This window comes from Phocoena sinus, chromosome 21 (assembly GCF_008692025.1).
Source record: "Phocoena sinus isolate mPhoSin1 chromosome 21, mPhoSin1.pri, whole genome shotgun sequence".
Classification (NCBI taxonomy): Eukaryota; Metazoa; Chordata; class Mammalia; order Artiodactyla; family Phocoenidae; genus Phocoena; species Phocoena sinus.
The window spans coordinates 161654-178421 of NC_045783.1; the positions used below are offsets into that span (position 1 = coordinate 161654).

At 49.6% G+C, this 16768-nt stretch overlaps 1 protein-coding gene across 5 annotated transcripts in view; it reads right to left on the reverse strand.

Moving 5' to 3' along the window:
• Positions 1–16768, reverse strand: part of TENM3 (teneurin transmembrane protein 3) — a 454793-nt gene that overhangs the window by 18371 nt on the left and 419654 nt on the right. For all 5 annotated transcript variants that reach the window (XM_032618480.1, XM_032618479.1, XM_032618478.1 and 2 more), the window contains 3 exons: positions 15387–15562; positions 13373–13608; positions 5215–5511 (listed from right to left, as the gene is read on the reverse strand). In XM_032618480.1, coding sequence (XP_032474371.1) covers positions 5215–5511; positions 13373–13608; positions 15387–15562 — 709 coding nt within the window. The remainder of the gene's footprint in view (positions 1–5214; positions 5512–13372; positions 13609–15386; positions 15563–16768) is intronic.

Genomic DNA, 16768 nt, shown 5'->3' on the forward strand with positions numbered 1-16768 from the left:
CAGTGTGGGTGCCCTGAGCTGAGAGGCACTGAGCTGAGAGGCCGCTGGCAGTGTGGGTGCCCTGAGCTGAGAGGCACTGAGCTGAGAGGCCGCTGGCAGTGTGGGTGCCCTGAGCTGAGAGGCACTGAGCTGAGAGGCCGCTGGCAGTGTGGGTGCCCTGAGCTGAGAGGCCGCTGGCAGTGTGGGTGCCCTGAGCTGAGAGGCACCGAGCTGAGAGGCCGCTGGCAGTGTGGGTGCCCTGAGCTGAGAGGCCGCTGGCAGTGTGGGTGCCCTGAGCTGAGAGGCACTGAGCTGAGAGGCCGCTGGCAGTGTGGGTGCCCTGAGCTGAGAGGCCGCTGGCAGTGTGGGTGCCCTGAGCTGAGAGGCACCGAGCTGAGAGGCCGCAGGCAGTGTGGGTGCCCTGAGCTGAGAGGCACCGAGCTGAGAGGCCGCTGGCAGTGTGGGTGCCCTGAGCTGAGAGGCACCGAGCTGAGAGGCCGCTGGCAGTGTGGGTGCCCTGAGCTGAGAGGCACCGAGCTGAGAGGCCGCTGGCAGTGTGGGTGCCCTGAGCTGAGAGGCACCGAGCTGAGAGGCCGCTGGCAGTGTGGGTGCCCTGAGCTGAGAGGCACTGAGCTGAGAGGCCGCAGGCAGTGTGGGTGCCCTGAGCTGAGAGGCACTGAGCTGAGAGGCCGCTGGCAGTGTGGGTGCCCTGAGCTGAGAGGCACTGAGCTGAGAGGCCGCTGGCAGTGTGGGTGCCCTGAGCTGAGAGGCACTGAGCTGAGAGGCCGCTGGCAGTGTGGGTGCCCTGAGCTGAGAGGCCGCTGGCAGTGTGGGTGCCCTGAGCTGAGAGGCACCGAGCTGAGAGGCCGCAGGCAGTGTGGGTGCCCTGAGCTGAGAGGCCGCTGGCAGTGTGGGTGCCCTGAGCTGAGAGGCACTGAGCTGAGAGGCCGCTGGCAGTGTGGGTGCCCTGAGCTGAGAGGCCGCTGGCAGTGTGGGTGCCCTGAGCTGAGAGGCACTGAGCTGAGAGGCCGCTGGCAGTGTGGGTGCCCTGAGCTGAGAGGCCGCTGGCAGTGTGGGTGCCCTGAGCTGAGAGGCACTGAGCTGAGAGGCCGCTGGCAGTGTGGGTGCCCTGAGCTGAGAGGCCGCAGGCAGTGTGGGTGCCCTGAGCTGAGAGGCACTGAGCTGAGAGGCCGCTGGCAGTGTGGGTGCGCTGAGCTGAGAGGCACTGAGCTGAGAGGCCGCAGGCAGTGTGGGTGCCCTGAGCTGAGAGGCACTGAGCTGAGAGGCCGCTGGCAGTGTGGGTGCCCTGAGCTGAGAGGCACTGAGCTGAGAGGCCGCTGGCAGTGTGGGTGCCCTGAGCTGAGAGGCACTGAGCTGAGAGGCCGCTGGCAGTGTGGGTGCCCTGAGCTGAGAGGCCGCTGGCAGTGTGGGTGCCCTGAGCTGAGAGGCACCGAGCTGAGAGGCCGCAGGCAGTGTGGGTGCCCTGAGCTGAGAGGCACCGAGCTGAGAGGCCGCAGGCAGTGTGGGTGCCCTGAGCTGAGAGGCACTGAGCTGAGAGGCCGCAGGCAGTGTGGGTGCCCTGAGCTGAGAGGCACTGAGCTGAGAGGCTGCTGGCAGTGTGGGTGCGCTGAGCTGAGAGGCACTGAGCTGAGAGGCCGCAGGCAGTGTGGGTGCCCTGAGCTGAGAGGCACTGAGCTGAGAGGCTGCTGGCAGTGTGGGTGCCCTGAGCTGAGAGGCACTGAGCTGAGAGGCCGCTGGCAGTGTGGGTGCCCTGAGCTGAGAGGCCGCTGGCAGTGTGGGTGCCCTGAGCTGAGAGGCACCGAGCTGAGAGGCCGCAGGCAGTGTGGGTGCCCTGAGCTGAGAGGCCGCTGGCAGTGTGGGTGCCCTGAGCTGAGAGGCACCGAGCTGAGAGGCCGCTGGCAGTGTGGGTGCCCTGAGCTGAGAGGCACTGAGCTGAGAGGCCGCTGGCAGTGTGGGTGCCCTGAGCTGAGAGGGACCGAGCTGAGAGGCCGCATGGCAGTGTGGGTGCGCTGGCTGGAGGCACCCGAGCTGAGAGGCCGTACAGGCCTCGAGTGTGGGTGCCCTGAGCTGAGAGGCCGCAGGCAGTGTGGGTGCCCTGAGCTGAGAGGCACCGAGCTGAGAGGCCGCTGGCAGTGTGGGTGCCCTGAAGCTGAGAGGCACCGAAGCTGAGAGGCCGCAGGCAGTGTGGGTGCCCTGAGCTGAGAGGCACTGAGCTGAGAGGCCGCTGGCAGTGTGGGTGCGCTGAGCTGAGAGGCACTGAGCTGAGAGGCCGCTGGCAGTGTGGGTGCCTTGAGCTGAGAGGCCGCTGGCAGTGTGGGTGCGCTGAGCTGAGAGGCACTGAGCTGAGAGGCCGCTGGCAGTGTGGGTGCCCTGAGCTGAGAGGCCGCAGGCAGTGTGGGTGCCCTGAGCTGAGAGGCACTGAGCTGAGAGGCCGCAGGCAGTGTGGGTTGCCCTGAGCTGAGAGGCACTGAGCTGAGAGGCGCAGGCAGTGTGGGTGCCCTGAGCTGAGAGGCACTGAGCTGAGAGGCCGCAGGCAAGTGTGGGTGCCCTGAGCTGAGAGGCCTGAGCTGAGAGGCCGCTGGCAGTGTGGGTGCCCTGAGCTGAGAGGCACTGAGCTGAGAGGCCGCTGGCAGGTGTGGGTGCCCTGAGCTGAGAGGGCACTGAGCTGAGAGGCCGCTGGCAGTGTGGGTGCCCTGAGCTGAGAGGCCGCTGGCCAGTGTGGGTGCCCTGAGCTGAGAGGGCACGAGCTGAGAGGCCGCAGGCAGTGTGGGTGCCCTGAGCTGAGAGGCCGCTGGCAGTGTGGGTGCCCTGAGCTGAGAGGCACTGAGCTGAGAGGCCGCAGGCAGTGTGGGTGCCCTGAGCTGAGAGGCCGCTGGCAGTGTGGGTGCCCTGAGCTGAGAGGCACCGAGCTGAGAGGCCGCAGGCAGTGTGGGTGCCCTGAGCTGAGAGGCACCGAGCTGAGAGGCCGCTGGCAGTGTGGGTGCCCTGAGCTGAGAGGCACTGAGCTGAGAGGCCGCAGGCAGTGTGGGTGCCCTGAGCTGAGAGGCCGCAGGCAGTGTGGGTGCCCTGAGCTGAGAGGCACTGAGCTGAGAGGCCGCAGGCAGTGTGGGTGCCCTGAGCTGAGAGGCCGCTGGCAGTGTGGGTGCTCTGAGCTGAGAGGCACCGAGCTGAGAGGCCGCTGGCAGTGTGGGTGCCCTGAGCTGAGAGGCACTGAGCTGAGAGGCCGCTGGCAGTGTGGGTGCCCTGAGCTGAGAGGCCGCAGGCAGTGTGGGTGCCCTGAGCTGAGAGGCACCTGAGAGGCCGCTGCAGTGTGGGTGCCCTGACTGAGAGCCGGCCAGTGTGGGTGCCCTTGAGCTGAGAGGCACCGGAGCTGAGAGGGCCGCATGGCCAGTTGTGGGTGCCCTGATCTGAGAGGCACCGAGCTGAGAGGCCGCTGGGCAGTTTTGGTTGCCCCTGAGCTGGAGAGGCACTGAGCTGAGAGGCCGCTGGGCAGTGTGGGTGCCCTGAGCTGAGAGGCACCGAGCTGAGGAGGCCGCTGGCAGTGTGTGGGTGCCCTGAGCTGAGAATGGGCACTGAGCTGACGAGGCCGCAGGCAGTGTGGGTGCCCTGGAGCTGCAGAGGGCCGCTGGCAGTGTGGGTGCCCTGAGCTGAGAGGCACCGAGCTGAGAGGCCGCTGGCAGTGTTGGTTGCCCCTGAGCTGATAGGCCCTGAGCTGAGAGGCCGCTGGCAGTGTGGGTGCCCTGAGGCTGATAGGACGCTGGCAGTGTGGGTGCCCTGAGCTGAGAGGCACCGGAGCTGCAGGAGGCCGCCAGGCCCGTGTTGGGTGCCCATTGTCAGCTGAGAGGCATCGAGCTGATAGGGCCGACAGGGCCAGTGTGGGGTGCCGTGAGCTGAGAGGCACTGAGCTGAGAGGCCGCAGCAGTGTGGGTGTCCCTGAGCTGAGGATGGCACTGAGCTGAGAGGCCGGCTGGCCCCCCCGTGTGGGTGCGCTTGAGCTGAGAGGCACCGAAGCTGAGAGGCGCAGGCAGTGTGGGTGCCCTGAGGGTGCAGAGGCACCGAAGCGGAGAGGGCCGCTGGCAGTGTGGGTTGCCCTGAGCTGAGAGGCACCGAGCTGAGAGGCGCTGCCGCAGTGTGGGTGCCCTGAGCTGAGAGGCACCGAGCTGAGAGGCGCTGGCAGTGTGGGTGCCCTGAGCTGAGAGGCACTGAGCTGAGACGGCCGCAGGCAGTGTGGGTGCCCCTGAGCTGAGAGGCACCCGAACGCAAAGCCAGTGCGAAGCTGCATCGCAAAGGCAGGTGAAACCTCCCATGGATATGCTTCTTGGTGGCTTCTCCTTCTTCAGAAAGGAACTACAGAGGGGTGGTCTTTTCCTCTATTGTTCTTTCTTCTTTGTTTTTTAATATTTATTTTTGGCTGCTTCGGGTCTTAGTTGGGGCACATGGGATCTCTCCTTGGGGCGCGCGGGCTCAGCCGTTGTGGCGTGTGGGCTCTTAGTTCCCGGACCAGGGATCGAACCCGCATCCCCTGCATTAGAAGGAGGGTTCTTAACCGGTGGACCACCAGGGAAGTCCCTCCTCTTTCCTCTTACTTTCATTCTCTCTTGACCCGTCACCACCCGGAAGCTGGCATCTACCACCTGGCATTCTGCACACGTAGTCCTGTTTGGTGTCGTGCACAGGTCTCGAGAATGGCTGCCCTTTGCATGCAGAAGAAAGGGGAGAGGCCACAGAGGACCAGACGCGTGGCTTTCTTAAAAAACAGCCTCTTTTGGTTACTAATGCATAAGTCGGTGTATGTGCTTTTTATGGTTATGTCGAAGCTCTGCGGGCAACAACGCAAAACTGACAGCTTTAACTGTGCGAATGCGTAAGGCTCTTTCTCAAATGAAAAAGCTCGCACGGAGATGATTTACAAATGACTAACAAGCTCAAGGTCTAGTCTGTGAATGTTGTTGACGTATGAGGTTGGCAGGTGGGCGCTGTTGTGGCTTGTTTGTTCACAGCACAAATCACGTAAAAGGGTTTCGGAGAGGAGAACTTAACTGAGGAGAAACACCGTGGCTAATGCAGAAATTCATCAGTGCTCTACAGATGTGATTTACACGTGGGTACTCAGAATAACAAGCGGAGCTCAGTCACGTGACACTGGCCCCCCCGGAAGTGTGCTTGGGTGACTGCTGGAAAATACCTGTGTTTACCCTCGGTGTGCAGGCGTACCTTTTCCAAGTACGTGTAACTCCATGTCTTCCCGTCAGCAAAAACCCGGGAAACGATTCTCCCCTGTCCGTCGTAATCTACTTTCTCACTCGTAGTTCCTCGCTGGACGCTGGCCACTTGACCCGTGGATGAATAGGTGACATTGACGGCCATCAGCTTGCTGCTCGGCAGCCAGAGAGTCGGATGCCCTGATGTGTCATAGGCGATCCTCAGGAGAAATTTACGGTGGTCATCATAGATCTTTTCTGTCTTCGTTGTTCGATCAAAGTCAACTGAAAGGAGGTTTCTGCCATTAACCTGTTACCACACAAACAAGAGGATAAAATAAATCATGCTGTTCCAATACCAGCCGCTTTTTACTCTTCAGCGTCCCCACTATTGTTTAAACACCGTTTATGACGATTGATTCTCTTTGTCAGTAAACTAATTTAGCAACTTCTTGGGTACAAGTGCAAGGCAGTAGATTAACTGCTCTTTTAAAAGGTTTCATTAAGCAGAAATACAGCCTGGCATTTGTTCAAAACCTTTTCAATTAAATTTTGTAACCTTAAGCAACCGATAAGAAAAATGCCGAAATGCATTTGCTTTAAAGTTTGCTCAGAAGATACGAAGGTGGTAAACCTGACATCTCTGCACATTACTCAAATCCCTGCCCCGCCCCACCCAGAAGATATTGGGAAATAATTGCTTACTAGATTAATCATGGCTACATTAAATAAAATGGTGGTAAACGTGATTCTAGCCCTTCGAGGAGCAGTTAAGAGCAGATAATGTGGAACCCACATTACTGTAAATTATTAATTAGTTGAAATAGCAGGAGGTTACAAACATGATCCTTGTTTTTGGCTAAGTGCTGAAGTGTCACAATTTTTTGGAATGCATTTTTCTTTGATAACATCTGGTTCACTGGCAAGGACTTCAAATCCTTCACTCCCACATCTACACAGTCTGACCACTGTGCTTACTTTACAAATCTAGCCCCATGCTGTTGTCGTAGGGTCTCTGTGTCATGTCCAGAATCTCTGACTACATCTGGCTGTTACTGTCTGTGGTCCAGGGCACACACCAGCCAGCATCTGTTACTGTGGTGGACATGTGGCCTTGGTTAAATTCTACTTTACACATGGTCTACAGTGTTTGCAGAAGACGAGGGCCAGTCCATTCTTTGGTTTTCTACTGCACCTTTGTGGTGATGGTGGCTTGTCCATACCAAAATGCTTGTTAACTGTTCGGATTGTTACAAGTTAAATGGGAAAATCTTAATTTTACTTGACCATGTCCTAGCTAGAACCTTCAAAACAGACAGTTCCAGCTGATCACTTACACACACACACACACACACACACACACACCACTTATACACACACATACACATCACTTATACACACACACCACTTATATACACACACACACACCACTTACACACACACACACGTACATACATAATATACACGTATATGTATGTAAAATCTGGGATAAAAACTTGTGCCTTGTATCACGGCCATTGAACAAGGCCCATGAAAAAATTCTCCTTAAGCTTTATTTAAACTTTTCCAATTAGCTCTTCGGGGGGGGGGGGGTACTGTGAAGTCCATGGAAGGGTAAAGATATGAGCTGAAAAGAAGTTCACGCCTAGCAGGCAAAGCGGTCGGGGTCAGGGTGCCGGGGAAGCACCCAGATGATTCACAACGAATGAGAAAGCAGAGCCCTGGATGCAAGTGAGGAGCCCTTAAGTTTTCAGTTCTGTCATTGCACATCCAGCTGATGCAGGAAAAAGAAAAACCCCTCGAGCCATAGAGCAACTGGTGTGTGTTGGTGTGGGGTGTGTGCCTGTGTCGGAGGGGGCAGCCAGGAGTCCGAAAGCCCCATTTCCACACACCACAAGGTCTAGAAGCAGCGAGGCCCTGGGCTCTCAGTGAGTTTATATGATTCTGACCAGCCAGCTGAAGGCTTTCCGGGCTTCTGTTTTCCCAAGTGGAAATTTCTGCAGAATAGCTGCTCGGCCGTCTGTGAATGCTGTGAGACTTGATGAGTTTAGGTTTGCAGGATGCTTTGTGTACCTCGGAAAGAAGCTACTAGCTTACAAGGATGTATTTTTAAGTCTGTAGTTTTACAGATGTGATTTGATATCAAAGAGCTCAATACTGAACTGGCAGAATCCAGCTCTTCAGCTTCTATTTGCACACTTGTGATGCCTTAAGGAAGAGGCTTTGCACAATTTAAATGGTTTCCTAGGGCTCTTGTTTTTCTCACATTATGATTTAAAAAACAAAACAACAGAGCGTTTAGGTTTGCCCTCCTTTTTCCGTCCTCAGGTTATTCCAGGCTACGAATAGCCAAGCGAGACCGCCTGTGTAGTTAGTTTCCATGGACTGCAGCCCGCAGTCGCACCCCATCTATTTGCGTTTTACTTGTATTCATTTTAATTTGTATCTTGAGTCTTTATTGCCTTCCTGAACCCTCCTTTGCCTCTGCAGTATTTCCTATGGGTAGAGTACAGGAAATCTGCTCTGCAGATCTGGTATGGCTGCTTGGTCAGGAAGGGAGAAGGGCCAGAGGCAGGCCTGGGACCCCTTCTTTGCACACCTGCGCCCACCACCGGGCTTCTGATTTGTCGCTCTGGTTTGGGACTCTGGCTGCACAACACCAAAGCATCCAGGAGAACATCTAACGCTGCCACACCATGCATGTCACCATATGGAAACATCTAGAAGCACCGCGAGACCAAACATCTGGATAGCAGTTAACATTTTTCTTTTTATCCAGACAAATGCCTTTCTTGTGTCCTCCAACTGAAGAAATGAGGAAAGAATTAGAATGTGGCTGTGTTTTTCTCCACGTTCACAACACAAGCCAAGGTTTTAACTGTTCTTACTGTTTCCAGACACCAGCCACTGTTATTCAATAGGTAACATTTCAGAAGATACTAACAGATGTTTTGTTTTTTTCCATCCCTCTCAAACCTGCCCGCACGTTCTCCTTTGGGTGTTGCAGACAAAACGCACAAGTCAAGGGACATTTCCATCTGGAACACAGTCCGCTTAACTGCACCTGTATGAAATCACAACTATCTTGCAAACTTTTTTTGGACAATCATAGAGGACCAGCATTGTTGCCCCAGTGGCCTTTTAATAAATATTTTTAACATAAAAAAATATCAAGTTACATTGAGTAGTTCACCTAAGATGAAAAACCTTCTATCAGATCGTTACGATACCTCCAGCTACATAAAAATGAATCCAAATGTTGTGTCTGGATAAAAGCTCACCATGAATTCCTTTGTGATATACAGCGTTTCTTTTTTTCTTTTTTTTTTTTTGCGGTACGCAGGCCTCTCACTGCTGTGGCCTCTCCTGTCGCGGAGCACAGGCTCCGGACGCACAGGCTCAGCGGCCATGGCTCACAGGCCCAGCCGCTCCGCGGCATGTGGGACCTTCCCGGACCAGTGCGCGAAACCGGGTCCCCTGCATCGGCAGGTGGGCTCTCAACCACTGCGCCACCAGGGAAGCCCTACAGCGTTTCTTTTAAGTAAGCATGGAAAATCCCCATGTTCAAAGATCATGTCCAGCATGCCTGCAATCAATCACAATGCCCCTTTGATATCGGGAAGTAGGTATTTTCCCTCTGTAACGCTTGAAAAACTGAGGCATGAAGAGGTTAAAACAATGTCTGTATGTTTGACGACACGAAGCACAGTCAGGCTGTATTCAGGTATCCAGAATGTTTGTGACACTATGTCAACTCCCTGGTGTCCTTGTTAGAACATTAACCGTCTGCAGGCGGTTCTGTGTCCCCTCCACACGCCAGCAAGTGCTAACTGCTCGCACCATCCCACTCTAGGCCCCCTGCCAGTCAGACAAAAGTGAGACACAGGACGTCACACAAACGTGATGGGCATAATAAGAGTTAAATAAGCTATCATATTTACGCATGCCTCAAAACACCCTTTTGGCCTTCAAGTTTCGAGAATTTCTTTTTCACATAATCCACTAAATGTTTTCCTTTAAGCATCAGAATTCTGGGCAAGTTTAAAAGATGACTTTTATTATTAGGATAACATAACAATTTTTGGGAATTGATCAAAGGCTGGCTCTAAAGTCCAACACTGACAAAAATTAGGACTGTTTACCAAATACTGTAAGACAAGGACAAGCAACTATTATGCATGTCTTTTTTTAAAAAAATGTAGGTACAAGCGAGTAAGCTAAGGAATTGTCTCATCTTTGTTCTGTTTCCCCACATCTCTGCCACGATTGCCTCTGCTGGGTATCCCTATGTATCCAACCCCCTTTCCCTTAATGAAGTTTCACAGAAAATGCTTTCCATGTTGCTCATTTCTTGTATAATTTTTCCTTTTGTACTCCTTGCCTTTTTTTTTTTTTCTTTTTACTTTTTAAACCACTCCATCTAGTGTTATACCTATTATATCCATGTGATCTATTCAACTGAGTGTTAGGTCTCCTGCAGTCAAACATCTGCAAGGATGTGCTGCTATTCCTACAGCTTCTCTCTGAGGAAGATCTAGAGGCAATGAAATAACCCGATTCTAAGGCTGGCTCTTCCTCATTCTTTCATTTATTGAATAAATATTTGAGTGCCCACCCTGTGTCAGGCCCATAGCTAGATTTAGGCCAGTAACTTAAAAATGAAAAGACGTTTCTGCTAGGACATAATGAAAGGTAAGAGACGAGACGTCCTCTGTTTCAGGAAAGGGTGGAGTAAAAACGGGCGGCTTTTCGGGCTGATTCTGACTCTGATTCCTGATTCAGAGGCCCTGGTGGCCTCGCGTCATGCCCCTCCTTCCTCCTCTGCGCCCTAACTTGGCAGATTCCAGGTCCGGTCCCCCAACGAGATTTTCACACCATTGCTTTCTCCCTAGAATTCCTCTCTTAGAATCCACAGAGGATGAAATTAGCAAGCCGAGCTAGCACATCCAATCTTATCTTTTTTTTTATTACATCTTTATTGGAGTATAATTGCTTTACAACGGTGTGTTAGTTTCTGCTTTATAACAAAGTGAATCAGTTATACATAAACATATGTTCCCATATCGCTCTTGAAAGTACGCAACCCTCCCTTGTGATCTTGGCACTGTCTCTATGTGAGCCATCACACTTATCAGCTGGAAATCTCCTTTCAGTGTGAACGAACAGGCCGTTTTAAATAGTGTATCTTCTGAAATGACTTGCTGAGGCATTGTCGTTCTGGTATTTGGAAAGAAACTCACACCCATGCCTGTGTGCACTGGCCTCTTCCTCCCCAAAGGGAGGTGTTTTCTTCATTTAGAATCTGAGACTGAGAATCAGAGACTTAAAATCGGCTTTTTCCTCTACTCTTCTTAATTCCTTTTTTATGTCTAGAAAATCAGTATTAAAAAGGAAAAAGGGGCTTCCCTGGTGGCGCAGTGGTTGAGTGTTCGCCTGCCAATGCAGGGGACGTGGGTTCGTGCCCCGGTCTGGGAAGATCCCACATGCTGCGGAGCGGCTGGGCTCGTGAGCCATGGCCGCTGAGCCTGCGCATCCACAGCCTGTGCTCCGCAACGGGAGAGACCACAACAGTGAGAGGCCCGCGTACCGCTAAAAAAAAAAAAAAAAAAAAAAAAAGGAAAAAGAAGGATGCACTTAGACTAGCTTGTCTCAAAGAACAGTGGGCCACGTGTTACGTGGTCAGTTTCTGGGCAAAGCATCTCCCATAATCTTTCTTGTGTTTTCGTAACAAGTGAGTTAACCGGATTTTTCCTATCCATCTGTTGGGTGGGAATAAATGCCCACTGTTTGTGCCCATGGTTCAGATTCTCTGGGTTAGGGTTACAGAATATGTAATCATGCCTTTCGTTTTTCAAGGATTTTCACATTATCTCATTTGTTCTGTAACAATTGTGTGAGACGGCGGCAGGGTAGGGCAAATTATATTTATCCATAATACAGCTAATCTATATCGTGTCTGTGTCATAAGGTCAGGATATTATCTACACAATGTCGTATTATTGCCGTCATAATATGGATATCATCATATAGGTAAGGAAAATGAGCTTTACAGATGTTAGGACTGTCCTATAAGATTTATTATTAGTAAAAAGTGGAGCCTGATCTAGAACCCACATTTTTTGAGCACAAATGCGAGCAGAAGCTTCGTGTCTTTTGATGAAGTAAGTCCCGTGTCCAGGTACACGTGGGACTCTGTGCGTGTGTGTATGTGTGTGTACGGGCACACCACACCTGCTGTAGGGGTAGCTGACTAAGACAAAGCCTGTGAACTAGCTTCCAGTTTGCAGTGACCCAAGGAAGCATGGCCCAGGGGCAGCGGTCAGTGGTAGCAGCCGACAGGCACGCAGGCAGCTCAGTTCCTTGTTTCGGCAGAAGAAAAGGCCGGGGCTGGCGCTGACTCTGGTAACAGACCAAGACCCTCTGAAAGCGACCCCGGAATGAGCCTGGAGCTTGTTTTCTTCCCATCATGTTACTTGCCCCCTAATCATGCTCTTCTTTCTGAGGTTCTATTCCATCTTCTTCTGGCCCTTCTCACGGGATAACCTCCCTCCAGCCTCCCCAGCTCCTATCCACCAGAACTCCTGGTGCAGGGCCCCGGAGCTAGGGCATCCAGGCTCCCATAGCCTGGGAGACGGGTGAAGTGGGAGCAAGACACTGGTTTCAGAAGACCATGCATTTAGAGTCCCAACCCCTGCCTTGCAACTGAAGAGGAATTAGAATGTAACTGTGAGTTGGACAGTCTATCTGATGCACTGATTCCTTCTCACTTCATTTCTATTTCTTGGAAATAGCCAGAGACAATATGTAGTAGCTGTTTCTTACCATGAGGGCTTGTCCTGGGAAATAATGTTGGCCTGTTATAATAATAATAATTTAACCATTTTTTGGTGCTGAAAAAAGGACATGAATGGTATCCTCCATGTTTTTTGTCTCTCCTTGATTTTAAGGAACTTTTTTTTAAACAGCAAGGGAAGTAATTTTAGGAATAGTTATCTACATTTATCTGATAAATGAAAATCTGTTTGCTAATAGAAAGAATGAATCTGGTTCAGTTTATAGTGGTTTGAAGGTGGTTCCTTGTAACCCGTGTTTTAGTAGTTAATCTATGATGTCTTTACCAAACAGCTATCCTAAAGCACAGCTTGCTTTCTAGATCTCGTTGGCCCACAATGTGAGATGGAGGAATAAAAACACCTAAGAAGGCAACACAGAGAACATTTTGCAGAGGTCAATTACACTAGCGTACTCAGCAATGTCATCACACTTCTCAGAACAGTGACGTCAGTTTGGGTTTCCCTTCAACAGGGAGGAGGTGGCAGGGGGTTTCCGACGTTGGTCCTCTTCTAGGTGCCTAAGCTGTACTTTAAAAATATTGAGAATGCAAAGGAAGGATCCAACTTTCAAAGGCCAACCCACCTCTTTCAAGATACGTATTTATGACTTGGAATACTTTTAATATTTCATCCAACTCTTACCCATCCCCATCCCATTAGGAAGCCATCACTCCTGAGTGGGTAAAGGAAAATCGTAAGATTATTAGGGCAATATCAGTAAAACAAGAATCTGTCGGCCATCCAGGCTATTTGGAATTGTGCTACATGCACTACCCTAATCTCCCAGGGAAGAACTGATTTTCTTTTTTTAACTTAACACCTTTTTTGGAGTATAATTGCTTTACAGTGGTGTGTTAGTTTCTGCTGTATAACAAAGTGAATCAGCTATACGTATACATACATCCCCATATCCCCTCCCTCTTGCATCTCCCTCCCACCCTCCCTATCCCACCCCTCTAGGTGGTCACAAAGCACGGAGCTGTGCTATGAGGCTGCTTCCCACTAGCTAGCTATTTTACATTTGGTAGTGTATATATGTCCATGCCACTCTCTCACTTTGTCCCAGCTTACCCTTCCCCCTCCCCATATCCTCAAGTCCATTCTCTATGGGAAGAACTGATTTTTAATCAAAGCTATATTAAGAAAACGCTTTTCTCAAATAGTTGGCTTTTTCTATGAGTGATCTGATGGCTTGATGGTTGGCTGTAACTCATGCTCTAAGGTAAGGTGTTACCCTGAGTGTGAACAGGAGATGAGTCCTAGGCCCGCCCTCCCGGACAGGCCACTGCATGACACAGAGGACCGGGTGGCTGTCACCTCGTTCTGACACTGACTTACCCTGAGCTTTCGACCAAAGACGTTGACTTTGCCTTGGGCTTGCTCTTTTCGGAATCTCCATTCCACCAAATTCTGACCGTTTTCACCAGGAAGAGTCATGTTCCTTTTGGCAACTGTTGGGTTAGCTGTGCCGGCCAGAACGTGTGGCTCTGTCTGATAGTGCGAATCCAGGCCACTGGCGTACAGGATTCGAAGGGAGCCGTCGTAACCAACCTGGTAGCTGTTTCTTAACTGATCTAGAAAACAAGCAGCAGAAAACATGAACTGTAGGTGTGCATTAAACACCAGACCGCTTGTGGGGTTAGAAGTGATATGAATTTCTAAAACATTGACTGGACTCCATTTATAAGGGAATGAAAAGTACTTAATGATATCCTTTTAGAAAATAACAAAACAACTTCGATTTCTGGCATCTCATGCTGTAACGGATTTGGCTGAATGTTAAAAGCAAACTTTAGGGGAATTTAAAGTCCTTCTCTACTTTATTTGCCTGATTAAATAAATGAAGGTTCGACCTCCAGTAAATGTTTTGCAAAGAACCAAGTATGTGTTCTTTTCAGAGGCTGGTGTGTCTCCTCCAAGGGTTTAGAAGACATCTTCCCAATATTCATCCCTATATCTTTTGTTAAAGATGTTTTGAAACGAGTTAATATCTGTACCTTCTATACCAAAAATATAAGGAGATATTTCCCCCTGAAATTGACTTTAAAAAAGGAAGTCGGGCTTCCCTGGTGGTGCAGTGTTAAGAATCTGCCTGCTAATGCAGGGGACACGGGTTCAAGCCCTGGTCTGGGAAGATCCCACATGCCACGGAGCAACTAAGCCCGTGCGCCACAACTACTGAGCCTGCGTGCCACAACTAATGAAGCCCGCGTGCCTTGAGCCTGTGCTCTTCAACAAGGGAAGCCACCACAATGAGAAGCCCGCGCACTGCAACGAAGAGTAGCCCCCGCTCGCCACAACTAGAGAAAGCCCACGCGCAGCAACGAAGACCCAATGCAGCCAAAAACAAATAAATTAAAAAAAAAAAAAAGGAAGTCATATTTTGTACAAAACACCCTCTCATATTGTAGGCTATTGCCTCAACTTAAAAATTTTGAATAATATAGGACCATTTGGGGAAGCAATGAATTCAAGCAATACTGATTTTAGATGACTGTAGAGATTAACTGACAGAATTGGTAAAAAAAAAAAAAAGAGTCAGAGAAGCTTAACTCAGATTTAGCAATAAGTCTTAGAGCAATGACCTCACAGTTGCAATTGTCATTGTAAATAGGCCTTTTCAAGATTACATCAAAAGGGAATATGGTGGGAGGTTCCATCATGGAGTTATTGGACATATATACCTACAGACTGAATGAAAAAATGGAAAGTTGAGCTATTACACATATGGGTATACAATTTCCAGTGATGGCATGAGATGCGGATTCAAACGCTGCATCGTGCACGGATTCGGAAAGCTCAGCCTGCTGGCCTTCCATGGCGGTGATGATGATGCCAAAGGGCCTTTAGATGCAAGTGAAGAGTGGGAATTAACGTGTTTTATTAAATGGGAAAGAAAAAAACCGTAATTTCTAGGTTAACAGATTGTTTTAGATATTATGTGATTTTACATACGTATATATTACTAAATAAACACTACACGTAGACATTAGACTATCTCATCAATATCTCTAGGGGTTTATATTTCCACCTTCTCTTTCCTGGTTCATCTTATAAAATGGGGGTTGCCACTTTCTACCCGGGTGCCAGTGGTATTTTACTTTTTAAAGAGTTTTTTTTTTTTTTTGGTGTGGACTATTTTTAAAGTCTTTATTGAACTTGTTACAATACTGCTTCTGTTTTATGTTTTGGTTTTTTGGCCCCAAGGCATGTGGGATCTTAGCTCCACGACCAGGGATCGAACCCTTCACCCCCTTCATTGGAAGGTGAAGTCTTAACCACTGGACCTCCAGGGAAGCCCCACCAGTAGTATTTTAAACTGGGCCATTGAAAGCTCTGCTTTCGTGTTTACCTTGAGCCACGGTGTAGAATGAGTCGATGGAGGACAGGTTTGAAGTGATGCTGACACCTTCTTCTCTGCTGGATGACTCCAGGTCCACTGTGATAGCCTTGTCCATGTCCCCATGGAGGTTTGTGACCACTCCGGTTGGAAATGTCACATTTGTCAGACGACCTTCACTGTCATAGCTGAATAAAAGAGGCATGAACTCGGCATTAAATAGGAAACTGCAAGTTCTTCTTACTCGTGAGAGCGTCTGCGGCAACAGTAGCCGCACACATTTGGAAGACTATTCGTCTTTGTGCACGAGCTGTGCAGTGAGGACTTCAAACATGCTTTGAAGTGATCGGAAGCCTGTTTAACACAGAGAAGCCTCACCGGCGAGGGCAGGAGTAAACAGAGCCAATCCCCTCCCCAGCACGCCATTCTCTCACGTGTGACCACATTCCAACTGCACATCTAATTTGCTGTTTCAAAGGGAACATGTTTGCTGGTATTAAATTTCGTAGTATCCCTCCATATTTTCTATAAAGTAGATTTAATTCACTGTTATATCCTTTTTGAAAGTTTTACTAACTTATGCCCTCTGTGGCAGTGCAATATGGAAAAAAATATATATAATTTTGTAAAGCAGTATATGTACATGCATGTAAGTATTTGCATATGTAAAGCTATTCCTTCGGTATCCTGAGACATCTTCAACAAATTAATATAATAAGGCCTTTTCTAGAGACTTTATTTCTCAGTGATTGACCTACTTTATAATGGTAAATTGGGACTTAATGTTGGCGGGGTGGAGATAATCTATCTTGTCTATACTCATGTTGTAGGAATAGGTGATATCTTGGATGATGATTTATCATGTTTACTGAAATGAGATGTAATATTTCCTGACATTTAATGACTATTTGCTTTTTTATGATACCCTCACTTTTTTTTTTAGCATATAAATATAAGAGGCACCTATAATTTAAGTGTTAGGATATATTTAAAAAGCTATCTTATTGTCATAAATATGCATTACAGATACAACATTTTACTAAAAAATTGATTTTGGGGGTGACTTTTCTATTGGTGGCAGCACCAGAGAAAATTTCAAAAATGACAAGGTGGTTTGAAGAAAGGGAAAAAAATGTAAATTCTGGATGAAAAATCAGGGACTTCCTTGGGACAAAAAATATACTTAAGATTGGATTTCATATTAATACTAAGGCTGCTTCATCAATAAAAGGTCTAAGTGAAATGGAAACCTGAACCATGCCCTACTTAAAATAAGCCCAGATGCAGAACTAGGAGAGAAAGAATCTTATTAATGAAAGACAGAAGTTACCAGAGGAGGAAAAACAGTGAAGAGGATCCTAATAATGGGTGTAAACACGGGGCAACAAGGGAAT